The following is a 21,870-nucleotide window of genomic DNA, read 5'->3' on the forward strand; positions in this document are numbered from 1 at the left end:
GGCAAGTGTTCCATTCCTGGTGGAGGAGCTAAGATCCCGCATGCCCTGAAGTGCGGCCAAAAAGTAAAAAATAAAGAAAAACACAACTTTAAGAAAAAAAAAAAGTGGGAGAGGGCAGTACTCTACATCTTCTTTGGTGCTTGGGAACTGCCTCTGAGACCTCGTGTTTAAATCTGACCTGGTGATTTCCCTTTTTTTTTTTTTGACAAGGTCTGGAGCTTTCAGGTGAACTGGGCCGGGGGATTGGGGGGGGCGTGGCCTGGTTAGCCCCATTCTGTAACACGTGAACCTCATGTACTTTGCGTTGTGCTTTCCTCCAGACTGGCAGCACATTTTTGCTGCTTGGAGCTTTAAACGCATGTTCACTTGACCTCTGGAACTCAAACTTACATTTAAAACTGAAGGCTTCAGGTGAGTGCTCGCGAGGACCCAGGGAGCGAGCCACGTGACGCCCCGCGCAGCTCCGCCCCCCGTCCGCCCCCGAGCTCTGTGAGCAGAGCTGCGGCCAGTGGTGCTGGCGGTTGGCGCGCCACACGGTTTCTGGAATCCTCCAGGCGTGCGCTGGCTGGGGGCGGGCGCTGGGGGGCGGGGCGGGAGCCCCAGTGAGCCCTCGCCGGTGTTCAGGTTGGAGGACGGCGCGTAGCCTGCGGTTAGCTGCGGTGCTTGGGCCAGGGTTGCGGGGCCTGGGCTGGGCGCGCGGGCTCCGCGGCGCTGACCTGGAGAGGAAGCGTGCTTCCGCGGAGGCCGGCACTGCGGGAGACTCTGTTTTCGCCCCCAAAAGTTCATCTCGAGGGAGTAGCGACGGGGAGACCAGGAGCCGGGCGCGGCCGCTACGCTGCGCGTGTTTCCCGGGCGAGTCTGCCCGGTGGCCTGCGAGGCTCGGGGAAGATGCTCCACGTGCTGGTGCTGAAGGTGAGCGAGCGCGAATCCCAGAGCCCGGCCGTTCACCCGCTCCCCGTGCAGGGTCCGCCCCGGCTGGGGACCCGCGGGAAGGGGTGCCGGATGAGATCCCGGACGCTTAATTTCAGATAAACAACGGGAAATTTTCGTTCAAGGCTGCCCCATGCAGTATTTGGGACATACTTAGAGTAAAAAATCATTCGTTGTTTCTCCGAAATTCGGATTGAACTAGGTGTCGTGTATCTAGAACCTCAGGGGGAGGGACGGACTCTGACCCCTTCTCCCGGTCCCGGTTCGGCGCTGGGTGAGGCCCCCGTCGCGCCCTCGGTCCGTTGACCTATTACTCTCCCCCGACGCCGGTCCTCTCCGGCCGGTCCCCACCTGCATTGGACAGGGGCGTGGGTGACCTGTGTCTCTCCTCCGAACACACGCCCGTCCCGGCTGCACTCGTGGGGACCCCTTCCCGCTCGCGCCCCAGGACTCTGGCGGCCAGCCCCTCCCCATGCGGGCTCCTCGGGACTCGCCTTCCTTGGAGTCGGGGGCGCAGCGGGGGTTCGCCCCGGAGGGGGCCTGCAGAGCGACCCGAACTGCAGCTTCTCCTTTGAGTGAGGTGCGTGCTCCTTAAAGATGCCAGAGACGGGGAAAGCACGTAGTGTGTTCACGGTGTGTACTTGCAGGAAGGAGTCTACAAACCAGAGCAAAGGGGTGGGTATTGGGAAAAGGAAATATAAAGAACTTTTTGGAAAAGATCATACTTCAGTGGGCAGAGGAAAGGCATGATGGCATTTAAAAAAAAAAATCAACTTTCCTATTCCTGTTTTATGTAGTTTATACCAACAGAGATTCACAGGCGTTTGAAGCGGCTGATTCTTACAGAGGATTTGCTCTGAGACGTTTAGGGTTTCGAGATGTAACTGGCAAGCTCCTCTCCACCACCTTCCCTAAATAGTCTGATTTCTCCTTTAGAAAGACAGGGCTCTTCCAGGGGGTACGGATGCTGCCATGTGCAAATCCATGAACTTTGGAAGGAGTTGCTGGACTCTCACTGCCTCTAACTTGGGAACCCCTCTTTTCTCAGTTGGACCCAAGAACCCTTTTCTCTACCCCCTCAGCTCTGGTCTGGCCCCACTGCCGGTTCTTACCCTGCTCACACTCAGAGCAAATTTTCTATCCAATATAGGAGTGTTTCTTCCAGTGTGGTACCCTTACCAGCTGTAGTTTTCCAGATGAATTTAGCTTTTACATGGATAAATTTTTTCCCCCAAGTTTTTACCAACAGATGAATGGATAAGCAAAATGTAGTATATACATACAATGGAATATTATTCAGCCTTAAAAAGGAAGGAAATTCTGATATATGCTACAACATGGATGAATCTTGAAGACATCATGTTAAGTGAAATAAACCAATTACAAAAGGACAAATACTGCATGATTCCACTTATGTTAGGTTCCTAGAGAAGTCAAATTCATGAAGACAGAAAACAGAATGGTGGTTGCCAGGGGCTGGGGGGGGCATGGGGAGTTACTGTTTAATGGATATAGAGTTTCAGTTTTGCAAGATGAAAAAGGTTCTGGAGATGGAGGGTGATCAAGGTAGCACAATAATATGAATGTAGTTAATGCTATTGAATATGGTTAAGATGGTAAATTTTATGTGTACTTTATCACGATTAAAAATAAATTGAAAAATTTTAACAGTTATGTATTTGTAATATATTTTAGAAATAAAAGCATCATAACTAGCATTACAGACCGGTTAGGATGAGGCTAAGGGGGAAAAAGGTGTTGATTAAAAATATATGTAAAGGAAGCATCCCAGGGAACATGCAGTTGTGTCAGAAATGAGGAAGGCAGAATGCAGTGAGACCCAGAAGCACTGCAGGAGAAAAGGATGTCATGTCATCCTTGATCAGAAAGGTGATCAGCACAGGGAAAGCCCCAAGGCCATTGGTCCTGCAGTCAAGCTTTGTTAGTGGAAAGGATCACTTACATTTCAAGACAGCTAGGTATGGACCCTTCAGAGGGACAGCTTGTGCCAGGAGGGGTGACAGAAGAAGCTAAACAAGCCTTGGAAATAGGGGTGAGATTCTGAAAGCTGCAGGCTGTGACCTCAATAATGTGGTAGAAGCAGCTGTCTGCTGGCTGAGTGTATGACTTCAGTACTGTCAGTGAAATCCACAAACAGAATGTCAGGAGTGGTTTTCCTGCTGGAGTGCTTACCCGGATGCTGCTTTGTTCTGAGGAGACTGGATTGAGATTGAAGCAGTAGCTGCCCAGGGACCTCTCACGACAGTGTGAGCAAAAGTGGGCCAAGTGCTAGTTAGTCTGGAAATTTCATAACGTTTTAAAATTAACGTCTTAATTTTTATAATTGATGTCGGAAAGTAAACTTGACTAAAATATCTGAAGTTATTATGCAAATACCATATACTAAGGGGAATTGAACATGAATTGATAATTAACAGTGAGTCCAGTTACTGATATTATAAATTATACTTACACCCACTCATGTTACTGAATGTAGGAAAAGAGACACTCATTACATAGTTACCCAGATAAATGAAAGTAAAGGGAAATAACATGTAGGAAACATGAGTTACTATTCCTGAGAAATAATAAAGAACATACCTTAATTCAATTAAATCCTATTAATTTAATGATGTGAGATATTTAGTTCTCATGCCAGGTAGCTGATTCTACTTTTACTTGAGTAGAAATAAAGTATTCAAGTTTGAATGGTAGAGGTAAGGAGAAGAAAGTGGATCAAAATATATAGATACTGTTTTTCTAATGGAAATAACGTAGACATGCAGGGAAAAAAATGTGTAAGGCTGGTGACTGCAGTGTGGGCAGCATTGCCTTATGGCATCGGCGGGAAGCAGCAGGCCCCAACCTTGGTGTAAGAGGCGGGGGTGGGAGGAATTGTGAGCGCATCCCTGCCTGGTAAAGCACATGGAAGAAATGGCAGCTTGAGCCACTTGTTCTTCTGGAGGGTAAAACTGAACCTGGCCTACATTTTTTAGGTTTCAGTAGCAGATTAAAAAAAAATTGAAACAATCTAGAAACTTCAAATTATCTATGATGCCTTCAAAATATTTTTAAACATCTTTCCCCATCTTAATATTTTGAAGATTTTCAAACTCAAAAACAAGTTACAAAAACAATATTGAGAATAACCATATACTCTATACCTAGAGTCAACAATTGTTAACATCTTGTCATATTTGCATATTTCTTAATAATATATGTATATAAAATTGTTGACTTCTTTTGCCGAACCATTTGAAAATTAGTTGTAAACTCTAAATACTTATGCGTGTGTTTCCTAAGAATAAAGACTTTTGCTTACATAACCAGAATATAATTATCACGCTTGAGAAATGTAACATTGATACATTAATATAAAATCCATACTCAGATTTCTCCAACTGTGCCAATAATGTATTCTGTAACTTGTTTTCTCTGATCCAGGATCCAATAAAAAATTATACATTGCTTTTAATTGTCATGGCCTTTTATTCCCCTTGAATTTGGGTCAGTTCTCTGGCTTTTTTTGTATCTTTGATGTCATTGAAATTTATGAAGAGTAAGGGCAGTCACTTTGCAAAATACCCTTCAAGTTGGATTTGTCTGTTTCCTCATGATTGTGTTCAGGTTAAACGTTTTTAGTAAAATACTGCATAGGTGATGCCACGTCAAAAGACAAGAAGCTTTTAAAAAAATCATTACTTTTGATGAAAAATAATTTAAAAATCCAACTTTTTATTAGGAAATACTCTAGACATACAAAAATGTATAGAAAATATTATAAACACCTGGACCTCTGTCACCTAGCTTTGCCAGATTTTAACATTTTGCCATATTTGTTTCATATCTTTTTTAACCATAAACTATTTTATTGTTTTTAATGTAGAGTTCTGTGATATTTTGAAAAATGCGTAGTCATGTAATCACCACCAGAGCAGTTCCATCACCCCCCAGAATTTCCTTGTGGTCCTTTGTAGTCATTTCTTTCCCCCACCTCTAGTCCTTGGCAACCACTACTGATTTGTCTTCTGTCCCTATTAGTTTTGCCTTTTTCCAAAATGTCATAAAAATGGGATTGTGCATATGGAATCATACAGTAGTGTGTAGCCTTTGAGTCTGGCTGCTTTGACTTACTGTAATGCATTGGAGGCTCATCTGTGTTGTGGCACTTGTTAGGAGTGAGTAGTATTCCATTGTATCGACATGTGACAATTTGTTTATACAGTCACCAGTTGAAGGCCATTTGAGTTGTTTCCAGTTGAGGGAGATTATAAATAAAGCTGCTAGAAACTTTGCATACAGGTTTTTGTGTGAATACAAGTTTTTATTTCATGGGTAAATCAGTAGGATTTACTGATGTTTGTTTGTTACTGATGTTGTTTGTTACTGATGTTTGTCAGTATGTTTAATTTTATGAGAAACTTTTTCAAAGTAACTGTACCACTTTACATTTCCATGAGCAGTGCTCTACATCCTCACCAACACTTGATATTGTCAGTTTTATACATTTTAGCCATTCTAGTAGGTATTTACTGGTATCTCACTGTGGTTTTAATTTTAATTTCCCTAATGACAAATGTGTTAATCATGTTTCCAGGTGCTTGTTTGCCCATCCTTCCATCTTTTTTTGTCAGGTATCTGTTCACATCTGCCCATTCTTCTAACTTGGTGGTTTGTTTTCTTATTATTGACTTTGTAGAGTTTTTTATATATATTGGATAAAGTTCTTTGTTGAATATGTGATTTGTAAATATTTTCTCCCAGTTGGTGGCTTATCTCTTCCTTCTCTAAACAATGTCTTTCAAAGCGCTGAAGTTTTAAATTTGGATTAAGTTTATCAATTTTTGCTTATACGAATTATACTTTTGGTGTTTTATCTAAGAAATCTTTGCCTAACCACAGTCACAAAGATTCTCCCTATGTATTCCTCAAACATTTTTTATAGTCTTATATTTTACATTTAGATAAATGATCCATGTGAGTTAATTTTTGTATATGGTACAAGGAATGGATCGAGGTTCATTTTTTTGCATATATCTAATTGTTCCCGCATCATTTGTTGAAAAAACTATCCTCCTTCCATTGAATTGCCTTTGTGCCTTTATTGAAAATCACTTGACTACACATGCGTGACTCTGTTTCTGTTGTGTTGATTTATGTATCTGTGCTTTCTCCAGTACCACACAGTTCTGATTACTGCAGCTTTATATTAAGTCTTGAAATCAGATAGTGTGTCTTCCAACTATGTTGTTCTTTTTCAGAATTATAGGGGCTATGCTAGTTCCTTTGCCCTTCCAATAAGAATTTCATGAATAGTTTGTTGATTTCACAACTGCTGGAATTGAGTCCTTTTTATAGACCATTTTGGGGAAAATCAAAATCTTAACATTCCATGAACATAGTATATTTGCATTACAGGCCTTTCTTTGATTTATTTCACCAGTGTTTTGTACCTTTTAGCATGCAAATTGTTCATTTTTTTGTTAGATTTATTCCTAAGTAATTCCTGCTTTTTGGTGCTATTGCAAACGATACTGTTTTTAAAATTTAAATTTCCAATTTTTATTGCTGGAATATAGACATGCAGTTGAATTTATTATATGACCTTGTACCCTGGAATCTTGGTACAGTCACTTATTAGTTCTAGTATATTTTTTGTAGACTCCTTAGAATTTTCTACATAGATATTCTTATTGTGAATAGAGACACTTTTCTGTCTTCTTTTCCGATTTTCCTGACAATCTTTTCTTATTGTACTGACTAGGACCTCCAGCACAATGTTGAATAGGAGTGGTAAGCACACCACTAATAAATTTTTTATTTTGTTTGTTTCACTTTTTGGTTCTAGAATTACCCTTTTCCAAAGGTTATTTTTTTTAAATAGTTTCCATTTCTTATGTGAAATTCTCCTTTTTAAGAAACAAACTCACTATAGCCATCTTATCCTTAAGTTTTTGAACATGGTATTTATAATAGCTGCTTTTAAGTCCTTACCTGTTCACTTCAACATCCGAGCAGTCTTGGGTTCACTTTCTGTTGGACATTTTTTACGTTGGCTGTGCACTGCATTCTCATTTCTTTGCCTGTCTAGTATTGTTCATGCTACGCTGAGGGTTGTGGTGACGGGGAACTACTGTGTGCTCTGTCAGCGTTTTGGGAGGCTTGGTTTATAGTTCTTTGCAGACCTCTTGATTTTGCCCTTGTTGACAGAGCACATTCTCTTTGTCCTGCAACATGGTCTTTACTCCTCAGACCTGGCACTGCAAGGGTTCTCAGGGGGCCTGAGGTGTTTACTGAGCCTCCTTAACTCCTGCTCCAAACTCCCTTTTCCTGTGATGGGTGTCAGAGAGAATCAAAGCCAGACATTGGTTAAAGCAGTGAGAACAGATTGTATTCAGTGACTGCTGATGTACGGGAGGGAGCTGAGTTCCTTTCCAATTTGTGTAGAGGTGACCGGACGTTTTAAAGGGAGAGTGAGGAGGACGAGGAGAGGGGCTTCAGTGGAAAATGACAGAGGGTGGGTCAGTGTCACTGTGGTGGGGCAGCTGTGTCCACCGCCTCTGGGGCCAGGCTTCTGAATTCCCGCAGAGACTGGGAGGCCAGGGCCCTGTCCTTCCAGGTGATTACATCCCAAAGGAATTGGTTATCAGGCCCTCGAGAAGGAATACTCCTGAGTGGTAGGAGAGAACATACACATCCCAAAGGGATAGGTAGGCTCCACAACTGAGGCCCTTTTCAGTAAATTCTGTGATAAGGGGAGGTCAAGGGCCTGTGTCAGGTGCTGGCTGGGACAAAAGTAATTCTTTCTCAGGCAGGCATTGTGAAGGGGACATGGCCTTATGCTGTGAGTTTGGGTGGCCTCTTAGTGCAGAGGTTTGGGCAGTCACTCTGTGCTCAGAGTCCTGCAGTTCTCGTGGGCAGAAGCTGAAACTGTATTTCCATCAGCCTCCCGACTGTGGCTTCTCCTAGGACTCCCTGGAGTCTCACCGTGCAGTTCAGGCTCTGCCGAGGATTTGAGGGGTTTCGTGTGCAGACTTCAGGGCTCTCCCCTCTGTGGCTCAGCATTTCTCCCCTTCATGTACAGCTGCTCTGGCAGCCCCAGACGCCATTCTCTGGTTTCTCAAGCCACAAACGGGGTGGCTTCTGCTTCAGTTGTGTTCTGCACCCCCAGGACTGGGGCTGTTTTCAGGGGAAAAGCTGTTTATGAGCATGGGTCTCACCTAGCCATGTTGCCTCCCTTCAAGGATTGAATCTCCCACCTGCTTTTGGTCACTCTTCAGTGCCTCAGCCTGTCATTTTATGTTTTTCCAGGGTTTATCATTGTTACTTGCAGGTGGGTTAGTCTATATGAACCACTCTGCCATTACTGGAACCAGAATGGCCAGCTGTTCTTTTTTCCAACTATTTATTATAAAAATGTTCAAACATTCAGAAAAATAGAATACTAATGTACTCCTGTCACCTGGTATCTGGGATCCAAAATCTTGGGATGTCATTGCTTTTAGGCCCTTTCAGTAGACAGGAAATATAGTACATTTGAAAAATCATGAGCTTTTACTGGTATTTTCAATTCAAATTTAACTTTTCATTTTATGTTTGTATTCTTTCTCTAATGATGAAAATCTTGGTTTCTAATAACACTAATAGATAATAAGATACATTCAGAAAAGTCTTTCATCTCTCTTCCTTCTACCCCATTCCTGGCTTCCTCCGTACGTAATAATTTGTATGCTTTTGGTTTATCTGCCATTTCTTTATTTTAACATGAGCAGAATGTACATGCATTCACATTTCCCTCTCTTTCTTATGAAAGACATAGAGTACAAAGAACGCTGTTCTGAACCTTGCATTTGTCTTTTATTATGGATATTTTCAAAGTACAGATCAAGGGCATTGATCTCTGTTTGCTTTTTCAGTCAGCACATGATTCTAAATTCCATATTATTGGTTACGTGCTTTAGAGTTTCATCTTTGCGTCTCTATCGTTTTTCCGAGTTTTATTGAAGTATAATTGACATATGACATTATATAAGTTTGAGGTATACAAGGTGATAGTTTGAGGGTCTTTTATCTTCTATCTGACCATTTAAGACAGAAGTACTTGTCAAGAATTTGTTAGAGCACTTAAATTTGAAAGAGTTACTGTGATTCTAAGGTTTATTATTTTATGGTTCCACTTTTAAATCATGCATTGTTTTGTCTTTTAAAAATTTTACAGATCGAAGATCCAGGTTGCTTCTGGGTTATTATAAAAGGATGTAGTCCCTTTTTAGATCATGAAGTTGAGTATCAAAAACTAAATAGTGCCATGAATGACTTCTATAATAACATGTGTCAAGATATAGAAATAAAACCACTAATGTTGGAAGAAGGGCAGGTATGTATCTAAATGTGCTTTAAACAACATGTCTTGAAATACTACTCAAAATGTAGACTGTTTTAGCAACTAAGATGATAAAAACTTTTAGAGTATTTCAACTGCTTATGATCATTGCCTTGTGTTAGGTTCTTTCGGTTGCATAAGAGTCGGGCTAGTCATGGAAAGTGGCAATTGTTGTATCAGGTTCGCATGGGGCAACAGGAGGTGGAGTGTCATCTAAATTCAGGCATAGAGCCATCGTCTTGGGGCTGGGAACCAGAGGATCATTCTAGATCCATCACAGGGACCTTAACAGAGGGAGCATGGGGGTTTCCAGTCTAGGGCCAGTGCCTTGCTTTTGGTTGCTTGTGACTCTGACCAACTCGTGGTGTTTTATTTTCCTTACTCCACATTGTGGCCCCTCCTTCTTCTCCTGCACCCTCAGCTCTGTGCCCATTGTCTGCTTCTCTCTGCAGGTTAGTCATTTCTCAGAAGAATTTGAATTTTTTTTTTTTTTTGCAGTATGCGGGCCTCTCACTGTTGTGGCTTCTTCCGTTGCGGAGCACAGGCTCCGGACGCACAGGCCCAGCGGCCATGGCTCGCTAGCCTAGCCGCTCTGCGGCATGTGGGATCTTCCTGGACCAGGGCACGAACCCATGTCCCCTGCATCGGCAGGTAGACTCTCAACCACTGCTCCACCAGGGAAGCCCAAGAATTTGAATTTTTATAACAGTGTGATAGGAAAAGATTTATAAACTATGAGAAAAATTAGAAATAATTTGAATTCCTCAGCCCACCCTGAATAATCATTAATAACATTATTTTTTCCATGCCATTTACTTTTTTTTTTTAATTAATTTGTTTTATTTTTGGCTGCGTTGGGTCTTCGTTGCTGCGTGCGGGCTTTCTCTAGTTGTGGTGAGCGGTGGCTACTCTTCATTGCAGAGCACGGGCTTTAGGCGTACGGGCTTCAGTAGTTGTGGCATGTGGGCTCCGTAGTTATGGCTCGCAGGCTCTAGAGTGCAGGTTCAGTAGTTGTGGCGCACAGGCTTAGTTGCTCTGCAGCGTGTGGGATCTTCCTGGACCAGGGATCGAACCCATGTACCCTGCATTGGCAGGTGGATTCTTAACCACTGTGCCACCAGGGACGTCCACCATTTACTTGTTGAAGAAACGAAACCAGGTCAGTTGTCCTTTTAAAGTATTCCATGTTCTGTATAGCCTAGTTGCTTCCTTGTGGTGGTGGTGAACTTTTCCCTTCATCCCCTATATTTTGTGCAGACTGATAAATATAAAGCTTTGATTACATTTATAGTCACGTTTTTTCCCCAAGAATGACTGGTGCTGTGAGGTTCCTCCTGTATTGAATTGGGAGAGAATCTCGCTTTCGGTGATGCTGAGGTTGACCGCTGCATTCAGATGGCGGCAGCCTAAGTGCCCCCTGTGGTTCCTGTCGGCTAGTAATGCTATCCAGTGACCACCACCACCCAAATCAGCTCTTTCACTTATGCTTGCAAAATGGTCATTTGCACATTGCTTCTGCATTCATGAGCTGGAATTCTTCCATAGAGAACCTTCCCTCATCTGTTAGAACGGTTTGGCTTCCTGAAGTAATACTGGAAAGGTGGAAAAATTGCTTGATTCTTTCCCCTATCAGTTTTCCTGTGCCTAGTTATCTGCATTTACGTCTAGAGGTTTGTTTTGTTTTCCTCTCCTTGTTATTTTTGAGCACTACATTGATCTCATGGCTTCTAATGTATTCATCAGCTGTAGTCATTTTTCTTGACGCTTAAATTATCTCATTACTGGCCAGTAGAAGCCCTAGTATACCACCTTTTCAAAGTCGACTGACTGTGTGAGTTGTTAGCTGCAGGGTTCTTTGACTTAAGCATGAAACAGAAATACCCTCCATCCTTTGGCACAGCTTCTCTTGAATTATTTGAGTCTTGAATTATGTGAGGCTCTCAAGAGCACATCCCTTGCAGAATAGCTGCCCTATGTTTTCCAACTTCAGTTCCCGAGGGCGGGGATCTCCACCGTCCCACTTCTTCCCTGTTGGGCACAGCTGTCCCTGCTGAGCCACTTTAGAAGCCTGTGGTCAGCATATGGTTTGCCTGTCTGTGGCCTGTCGGTCCCATGGGACAGTCAGGATGCCAAGCACTGTCACTCTAGCAGGGCAGTTTCCCTAAAAGGGGGCTGCAGGTATTTATTCAGTCATTCACTGAGTAGCTTTTGAAGACATAGTACATGCCAAGCACTGTTCTAGGTGCTGGGAAAATGGCAGTAAACAAAAAGACAAAAATCCCCTTCATCATGGCGCTGACGTCCAGCTGTGGCTGATAGCAAACAAATGTTAGAGGGTGGTAAACAGGCATGGGAAACAGAACCGGGAAGATGAGCCTGGGGTTGTGATTCTGTGTTGTCCTGGCACATGACTGACAATTATTTGTAAGTTTTGTTTTCTGATTTAAGAAGGTAAAGCAATGCATTTTCCTTATTTCACTTTCTAAAAATTCTCCTTAGTTAAGGAGTCAAAGTGATTGTAGTAAGAAAACCAGTGAAATAGAATTCAGGTGCCCTGTGTTCTTGTTTTCCCAACAAGCAGTGTTTAGCTTGGGGTGATCCAGCCTCCTTGCATCTTTAAGGTAAAAGGTATGAGATGATGTTGAGAGTACCTTTTAGTTCTCTCATTATTGACTACAGATTTTTAATTTAATTTAATTTAAAAAATTTTTATTGTATGGTTGATTTACAATGTTATGTTAGTTGTAGGTGTACAACAAAGTGAATCTTTTATACATACAACCACTCGTTTTTAGATTCTTTTCCCATATAGGCCATTATAGAGTATTGAGTAGAGTTCTCTGTGCTATACAGTAGGTCCTTATTAGTTATCTATTTTATATATAGTAGTGGTTATGTTAATCCCAGTCTTCCAACTTATCCCTCCCCCCCCCCCAACTTACTCCCTGGTAACCACAAGTTTATTTTCTACATCTATAACTCTATTACTGTTTTGTAGATAAGTACATTGGTATTCTTTTTTTGGATTCCACATAAAAGCGATATCATATGGTATTTGTCTTTCTCTGTCTGATTTACTTCACTCAGTATGACAATCTCTGGGTCCATCCATGTTGCTGCAAATGGCGTTATTTCATTCTTTTTTACGGCTGAGTAATATTACATTGTGTATATATACCACATCTTCTTTATCCATTCCTCTGTCGGTGGACATTTAGGTTGCTTCCACGTCCTGGCTCAATATTGAGCTCAATTAAACAGTGCTGCAGTGAACATTGGGGTGCATGTATCTTTTCGAAATATGGTTTTCTCTGGATATATGCCCAGGGATTGCTGGATCATATGGTGGTTATATTTTTAGTTTTTTAAGGAACCTCCACACTGTTCTCCATAGTGGCTGTACCAGTTTACATTCCCACCAACAGTGTAGGAGGGTTGCCTTTTCTCCACACCCTCTCCAGCATTTATTGTTCGTAGATTTTTTGATGATGGCCATTCTTAACCAGTGTGAGGTGATACTTCATTGCAGTTTTGATTTGCATTTCTCTAATAATTAGTGATGTTGAGCATCTTTTCATGTGCTTTTTAACTGTCTATATGTCTTCTTTGGAGAGATGTCTATTTAAGTCTTCTAACCCACTTTTTATTGGGTTGGTGGTTTTTTTTTTTTTTTGATATTGAGCTGCATGAGCTGTTTTGTATATTTTGGAGATTAATCCTTTGTCAGTTGCTTCATTTGCAAATATTGGGTTGGGCAAAAGGTTCATTCATTTTTTTCCTAAGATGGCTCTAATAGTGCTTAGTTGTCTTTAACTTCATTCAAAACAATTTTGTTAGACTGTATTGTGACAGCTGGCATATCAGCGTGCATTGAAAAAAAAAATCAAAGTTGGTGAATTTTTGTGCAGCCATTTTAATATTGAAGATGGAAGAAAAACAACATTTTCAGCATATTATGCTTTATTATTTCAAGAAAGGTAAAAATGCAACTGAAACGCAAAAAAAGATTTGTGCAATATATGGAGAAGGTGCTGTGACTGATCGAATGTGTCAAAAGTGGTTTGTGAAGTTTCGTGCTGGAGATTTCTCACTGGACGATGCTCCACGGTTGGGTAGACCAGTTGAAGTTGATAGCGATCAAATCGAGACATTGATTGAGAACAATAACGTCATACCACGTGGGAGATAGCCGACGCACTCAAAACATTCAGCTCAAGTGCTGAAAATCATTTGTACCAGCTTGGTTATGTTAATCGCTTTGATGTTTGGGTTCCACGTAAGTTAAGTGAAAATACAACCTTCTTGACTGTATTTCCATATCCATTCTCTACTGAAATGTATTGAAAATGTTCCGTTTTTTAAACAAATTGTGATAGGCGATGAAAAGTGGATACTGCATAATAATGTGGAACGGAAGAGATTGTGGGGCAAGCGAAATGAACCACCACCAACCACACCAAAGGCCGGTCTTCATCCAAAGAAGGTGATGCTGTGTATATGGTGGGATTGGAAGGGAGTCCCCTATTATGAGCTACTGCCGGAAATCCAAATGATTAATTCCAACAAGTACTGCTCCCAATTAGACCAACTGAAAGCAGCACTCGACAAAAAGCATCCAGAATTAGTCAACAGAAAATGCCTAATCTTCCATCAGGATAACGCAAAGACAACATGTTTCTTTCATGACCAGGCAAAAACTGTTACAGCTTGGCTGGGAAGTTCTGATTCATCTGCCATATGCACCAGACACTGCACCTCCAGATTTCCATTTATTTAGGTCTTTGCAAAATTCTCTTAATGGAAAAATGTTCAATTCCCTGGACGACTGTAAAAGGCACCTGGAACAGTTCTTTGCTCAGAAAGATAAAGAGTTTGGGGAAGATGGAATTATGAAGTTGCCTGAAAAATCACAAAAGGTAGTGGAACAAAAGAGTGAATACGTTGTTCAATAAAGTTCTTGGCGAAAATGAAAAATGTATCTCTTATTTTTACTTAAAAACTGAAGGAACTTCTTGGCCAGCCCAATATTTTTCTCCCATTCTGAGGGTTGTCTTTTTGTTTTGTTTATGGTTTCCTTTGCTGTGCAAAAGCTTTTAAGTTTAATTAGGTCTCATTTGTTTATTTTTGTTTTTATTTTCATTACTCTAGGGGGTGCCTTGAAAAAGACCTTGCTGTTATTTATGTCAGAGAGTGTTCTGCCTATGTTTTCCTCTAAGAGTTTTATAGTATCTGGCTTTACATTTAGGTCTTAAAGCCATTTTGAGTTTATTTTTGTGAATGGTGTTAGGGAGTGTTCTAATTTCACTCTTTTACATGTAGCTGTCTAGTTTTCCCAACACCACTTATTGAAAAGACTGTCTTTTCTCCATTGTATAATCTTGCCTCCTTTGTCAAAGATCAGATGACCATAGGTGTGTGGGTTTGTCTCTGGACTTTCTATCCTGTTCCATTGATATATATTTCTGTGTTTGTGCCAGTACCAATACTGTTTTGATTACTGTGGCTTTGTAGTATAATCTGAAGTCAGGGAGCCTGATTCTTCCATCTCCATTTTTCTTTCTCAAAATTGCTTTGGCGGGCTTCCCTGGTGGCGCAGTGGTTGAGAGTCTGCCTGCCGATGCAGGGGACACGGGTTCGTGCCCTGGTCCGGGAAGATCCCACAGGCCGCGGAGCGGCTGGGCCCGTGAGCCATGGCCGCTGAGCCTGCGCGTCCGGAGCCTGTGCTCCACAATGGGAGAGGCCACAACAGTGAGAGGCCCGCGTACCCCCCCCCACAAAAAAAATTGCTTTGGCTATTCATGGTCTTTTGTGTTTCCATACAAATTGTAAATTTTTTTGTTCTAATTCTGAAAAATGTCATTGGTAATTTGATAGGGATTGCATTGAATCTGTAGATTGCTTTGGGCAGTATAGTCATTTTTACAGTATTGATTCTTCCAATCCAAGAACGTGGTGTATCTCTCCATCTGTGTCATTTTTGACTTCTTTCATTAGTATCTTACAGTTTTCTGAGTATGACTAGAGATTTTAACACCGAAGTTTTCTTTTTATTTTGTAGGTTTGTGTGGTTTATTGTCAGGAACTGAAGTGCTGGTGCAGGGCTGTTATTAAGTCAATAGTGTCTTCAGCAGACCATTACCTCACAGAGTGTTTCCTTGTGGATTTTGCCAAGTACGTTCCAGTGAAATCCAAAAAGTATGTATGTATGTATTTATTTTGCCTCATGCTCTTTAGGGGACAAATGTCTGTTTTCAAGGAGAATGTCAATTTTCGAAGTAAGGGGCGAGAGCTTCAAGATGGGAAGACTTGCAGATTCCAGTTTTATAAGCAGTGAATGTAAGAGCAGGTGCTCAGGAGGAGAATTCAGCAGGCGGCTCCGGCCCTCCTTCTGCCTTGCTTCCTAGAAAGCGCAGGCGCTCTCTGTCAGCCGCTCTCCTGGCCTGGCGTGGCATGTCCCCTGAGTTTGCTTAGGTGAATGGAACGGGTGCTTCGGGAGGCCTGGCTACCTGGAGGCAGAGAGAAACTCTTCTTGTCGCCACAGAAGGGATGGTTTGCTGGCACAGCCTTAGATTGCTGAGAGCAGAGCGTGCATCCCTCGTCCTGCTTAGCAGAGTGAGGGTGTGACTGTCACAGAAGACAGGAGGCCGTTCAGAGTGACCCTCGGCTCCAGGACCACACACCACGGTTCCCTAGAAAACACTTGTCAGCAAGTTGGTCTTGGTGTTTGTGGTAATTTTTCTCATGGTTTCCTATCCCAGAGTCAGAGGGTATCAGTTTAATAAATAATAAATAGTAAACATGAGGACCCTTCTTCCAAAAGGGAAAGAGTGGTCCCAGCTGCAGGGGAGGTGGGTGCCTTGATGGGGAGTCTGTGTCAGGGGGCCGCTCCCACAGCAGGGCTGGCAGGTCTTCATGGAAAAGGAGGTGCCTTTCTAGCTTGTGGTTCTGCACCCATGTAACCATAGTGGTTATTAAAATTAACATCGTATTTAACGGTTTGGAGAGATTTCCTCTTAGTATTTGGAGTTTTAAGTTTAGTTTGTTTTGGGCAAGAGAAATGATTAGATTTATGATTAGAGTGGGGAGGCCTGGAGGGACGGTTAGTGCAGCCGCCTTTTCTAAACGGTCCGAGACCAAGGTGGCCAGGCTGCCCACACACGGCCCCTGAGAACCTGTTGATGTCGAAACCATATGTTCAAGTGCTCTGTCGTTTGCCTGAAGGAGAATGGAAATAAAAATGCTGAACAGCTTATGAAACCTCAGCCCGTCAGCTCTTTTGTGCAAAGTTGACAAATACTAATTCTTAAAACATCTGCTTATTTACAGAAGCTTCAAGATAATTCTGGTCGTGTATTGAAATTGCTATTTTAAAATCTTAAATAGAATTTGCTTCCAGGTTTGTTCGTTATTACCCAGTGTTTCTCAGTCTAAGGAGACAGTGTTTTTCTAATGCCTCCCTGCCCCCATGCCATAAAATTTTGACGCCAGAGATTACTGAGTATCTTTTATGTACTATATGTATATCTGTGCTTTATACATAAAAAAGTAAGATTTTTCTCAGCCCCCAAGAACCAGTTTTCACCTTGCTCGGCAGGTGGCTCCAAGCACTTGCTGCTCTTGGTGGCTGTAATAGAAACAGAAATAGTCAGGTTTTGTTTCATGTTAAGTATTTTAATTATGTAGGTGTACTTTAAAGAAATATGTTATATATAATTTTTTAAATTATGGAACTCTTTCTCTTTCACTGTTAAGCATCCGAGTTGCAGTAGAAACTTTTATGCAGCTTCCCTACAGAGCAAAAAAATTCAGACTGTACTGCACAAAGCCTGTCACACTGCACATTGACTTCTGTGAAGACAGCGCTGAGATTGTGTAAGTACAGCTTCTAACACATGCTGAATCATTAGTAAAAGTCTTAAATTGAATGTATGATGTTTATGTGAAATCGGATCCTCTTGAGAAGTGCTAAGCCATTTCAAAGGCCTCCTTGTCCTTCAGGAGGTGTCTTCTGAGTCACTGTGTCAAACCTGGCCATGTAGCCCCATCTCCAGAGGCTGTGTTGTGAGGGGGTTAGAGTATGGTCTGAGCTCTGTGCTATTTGGCTTCTTAACTTACAAAAAGGGATAAATTAAGTGTAAAGAGAAACATTTATACATCGGATCATGGAGCATTAAAAAAAAAGTCCATGACATCCTTCTCCAGCCCCATTTCCTCCCTCCCTCCCTCCTGGGAGGCTTCTGTGACCTGTTCAGGCTCTGAACTTGCAGACCTTTTTCAGTGCTTTTATACATATTCACATGCATGGAGCTTTTAATGAAAATTAGAACACACTGTCTTATTGGCAAATTTAACTTAAGAATGTATTGAGTTGGCCAAAAAGTGCCTTTGGTTTTTAAGTAAAAATAAAGGACACATTTTTCATTTTCACGAAGAGCTTTATTGAACAACATATTTACCCTTTTGTTCCACTACCTTCTGCCATTTTTCAGGCAACTTCATAATTCCATCTTCCCAAAACTTTTATCTTTTTGAGTAAAGAGCTGTTCCAGGTGCCTTTTACAGTCATCCAGGGAATTAAAATTTTGTCCATTAAGAGAATTTTGTAAAGACCTAAATAAATGGAAATCCGAAGGTGCAGTGTCTGGTGTGTATGGCGGATGAATCAGAACTTCCCAGCCAAGCTGTAACAGTTTTTGCCTGGTCACGAAAGAAACATGCAGTCTTTGTGTTATCCTGATGGAAGATTATGCATTTGGGACACTTCCCTGGTGGCACAGTGGTTAAGAATCCGCCTGCCGGTGCAGCAGACACAGGTTCGATCCCTGGTCCAGGAAGATCCCACATGCTGCGGAGGAACTAAGCCCATGTGCCACAGCTACTGAGCCTGCGAACCACAGCTGCTGAGCCCACATGCCACAACTACTGAAGCCGGCACACCTAGATCCCCGTGGTCCGCAACAAGAGAAGCCACCGCAGTGAGAAGCCCACACACCGCAATGAGGAGTAGCCCCCGCTCGCCAGAACTAGAGAAAGCCCGCGTGCAGCAATGAAGACCCAGTGCAGCCAAAAATAAAGATAAATAAAATTTAAAAAAAAAAGTGGAAGCCAAATGTTTAAAAAAAAAAAAAGAGAATCGTATGCAGAAGTATGGTCAAGAAGGTGTTTTTTGCTTAACTTATGTGGAACCCAAACATCAAAGCGATTAACATAACCAAGCTGGTGCAAATTATTTTCAGCACTTGAGTTGAATATTTTGAGTGCGTCGGCTATCTCCCACGTGGTATAACATTGATTGTTCTCAATTACTGTCTCGATTTGATCGCCATCAACTTCACCTTGTCTGCCCGACCATGGAGCATCGTCCAGTGAGAAATCTCCAGCACGAAACTTCGCAAACCACTTTTGACACATTCGATCAGTCACAGCACCTTCTCCATGCGCTGCACAAATCTTTTTTTGCGTTTCAGCTGCATGTTTACCTTTCTTGAAATAATAAAGCATAATATGCCAAAAATGTTGCTTTTTCTTCCATCTCCAATATTAAAATGGCTGCACAAAAATTCACCAAAAATTTTTGATTTTTTTTTCAATGCACGCTGATATGACAGCTGTCACAATACAATCTAACAAAATTGTTTCGAATGAAGTTAAACACAATTAAGTGCTACTAGAGCCATCTTATGGAAAAAAAGAACAAACCTTTTGGCCAACCCAGTATTTTGAAGTTCTTTGCCAGTACACATATTCCCTTCTACTTTCAGTCGTTTTCCTGGGTGAATACAATTGGCATACTTGCTGTCTTTAACCACTCCTCTCTTGAGAGCCAGCTAGATGGTTACCAAACCACTTTGCACTGTACATTTTCATAAGAATATAGGTAAATCAAAATGAGATATATAGGTGTAGAAATGTATACATGCATGCATGCACATGTGTACACATGTATCGTACACACACACACACACACACACACACACACCCCTGTCTAGTAATTTGACCACATTGCCAGTGTTTGTACAGGATGGGTCCCTGCACTGGGCAGTGCTGTGTCAGGGTTATGACTGTGATCTTTGCTGTCTTGAATGAGCACTACCTGAGGTCCTGGGGGTAGCCCCATCCTCCCCCTCCAACACTGTGGCTTTGTGGGAGAAGAAGCTATGGGAAGCAGCACAATTTTTTTTTTTTTTTTTTTTTTGGCGGTACACGGGCCTCTCACTGTTGTGGCCTCTCCCGTTGCGGAGCACAGGCTCCGGACGCGCAGGCTCAGCGGCCATGGCTCACGGGCCCAGCCGCTCCGCGGCATGTGGGATCTTCCTGGACTGGGGCACGAACCCGTGTCCCCTGCATCGGCAGGCAGACTCTCAACCACTGCGCCACCAGGGAAGCCCGAAGCAGCACAATTTTGATTCAACTTGCACGTCCCGGTGATGTTGCATTCTAAGGTCTCTCTGAACTTGGAAGCTGCCTCTCTTATGGATGCTTTTGTGGGATCTGTGGAGACCCTCCCATCTCCACTCCCCCAGCCCTCATCACCTGTAGCTCCCTTGGGATGATGAATGCATCACTCTTGTGGCTGCCTCGGAATCCACACTGATAAGCCAGCTGGTCTCTGCTGAGGCCGCTGTTCCACCAGGCTGCCCAGCGACGCCTGCCCCCTTCCTGTCCCTCTTGCAGAGCAGCCAGCCCTCCGTGCCCAGCTCTTCCTCAGAGGCAGACCCCTGTCTTTCTCACGCCCCCTCTGCATTACCCCCTTCCCAACGCCACCACAGTGCTCCCCAGGGGCCTTCCCAGCCTTGGACACACCCAACCCTAGGAGACCCTCAGTGTAGGCGAAGAAGGGCTTCAGATCTCACTGGGTTTTGATCACCTTATTTGATGTTGCTGGTTTTGTGTTTGCGCCTCATCTAGAATGTCTTTCTTAACATGTGTATTACAGTTTTTGTTAAATTCCCCTTCCAAAGGACTAGCAGTCTGTGCTCCCATCGTTGGGGTGTAGGAAGTGCTGCTTTCCCCACACAACGTAGAATATCATCAGGCTTTTTAACTTTTGCTTGTTTGCTGGACAACAATGGTATTTTGTTTTAAGCTGTATTTTTCTGACTTGTAAAGTTGGGTATCTCTTCACGTAGTTAGTGTGTGTGTGTGTGTGTGTGTGTGTGTGTGTGCGCGCGCACGCGTGCCGTGTTGAGAGAGAGACACACATACACAGACACACAGACTAATTGATTCACCTGTGACAGACTTGTTGATTTACTTGTTCAAAGACTAGATTGATTTTTCTCTTGGGCCTTTTCCTTATTAGGAATCTGCTACATTTTGTTAAAAAACAAAAAGCTTATTAGGTAATTTTTTGTATAGTGAGGTTTTAAAACCACTGTATTCGTTTGTTTGTTTGTTTGTTTATACCTCCCTTCGGAAACCCTTTGTGATTCTCTTGAAGTAACGTGCTTAGTACCTTAGTAAAAATAAAAATAACAGGGCTAAGTGCTTTATGTACATTACCTCATTTGATCTTTGAAACAACCCTTGGAGGATGGTGATGGCATCTCTGATAAATACAACCAGTGGAGAAACATAAAACATATCACTCTAACCTTACTTTATTTTATTTTTGTTCCATGCTTCTCAATATTGGTTTTTCATGATCTTCCACTGCCTATGGCTCCTCCTGCGATTTTCTTTCCAAAGCATAGTATGACTCTGACTCCAGTTTGGGAGTGTGTGTGTGTAGCAGCCTAACCTGACATAGCATCAGATCCCACAGGTTAAGGGCTCCACCCTACAAGACCTCCCCCAGCCCCCGCCCCTGCAACTTCAGATGCCAATTTCAAGTCTGGGTTGTCACCTGTGCTTCTGACTGGGATGGCTATAAATGAGAGGTTCCCTTCTTGGTTTTGATTCATTTGCTCACAGAACTCAGAGAAACATTTTACTTACTAGATTACCAGTTTATTATAAAAGATATAACTCAGGAGCAGCCAGATGGAAGAGATGCGCAGGGCAAGGTGGGGAGAGGCGCTTCCTTCCCTCTCCAGGCACACCTGTCCCCCACATCTCCACGTGTTCACCAGCGCAGAAGCTCCCAGCCTAGGCCCTTTTTGGTGTTTATGGAGGCTTCATTACCTAGCCATGGTTGATTAAATCTTTGGCCATTGGCAATTGATTCAACCTCCAGCCCCTTTCTCCTCCCTGGAGGTCAGGGTGGTGGGACTGAAAGTTCCAACCCTCTAATCACAAGGTTGGTTCCCCTGGCAACCAGCCCCCATTTTTAAGTTACCTTGGTGCTTTCCACTCGTCACCTTGTCACTCTCATCACTGAACTCTGTGCCAGAATCAGGGACAATGACAAAATATATATTTCTTATCATAAATCACAGTATCACACACAGGAAAGGACAAGATGATAGGGAGAAGTGGGACACAGTGGAAGGGGTACCACGAGACAGTAGTGGCTGCGTTTCCCACAGCCACTTTCAGAATGTTGGTTTAACCAACACGTGTGGGGCCCTCGCTCTGTGCCAGCCTGTGCTGAGCAGTCCTAACTCAGGGTCCCTGTC

At 42.7% G+C, this 21,870-nt stretch overlaps 1 protein-coding gene and 1 pseudogene across 1 annotated transcript in view; both read left to right on the top strand.

Moving 5' to 3' along the window:
- Positions 1-888: 888 nt before the first annotated feature.
- The window catches only part of TDRD12 (tudor domain containing 12), an 82,151-nt gene continuing 61,169 nt past the window's right edge, over positions 889-21,870 (top strand). Inside the window, exons 1-4 of the mRNA XM_029213062.1 lie at positions 889-912; positions 9,149-9,307; positions 15,372-15,508; positions 17,066-17,185. Of these exons, the coding sequence (XP_029068895.1) occupies positions 889-912; positions 9,149-9,307; positions 15,372-15,508; positions 17,066-17,185 (440 nt within the window). The remainder of the gene's footprint in view (positions 913-9,148; positions 9,308-15,371; positions 15,509-17,065; positions 17,186-21,870) is intronic.
- Positions 2,800-3,201, top strand: LOC114885044 (annotated as a pseudogene).

This window comes from Monodon monoceros, unplaced genomic scaffold, assembly GCF_005190385.1.
Source record: "Monodon monoceros isolate NGI ecotype Baffin Bay Population unplaced genomic scaffold, NGI_Narwhal_1 Super_Scaffold_10, whole genome shotgun sequence".
Classification (NCBI taxonomy): Eukaryota; Metazoa; Chordata; class Mammalia; order Artiodactyla; family Monodontidae; genus Monodon; species Monodon monoceros.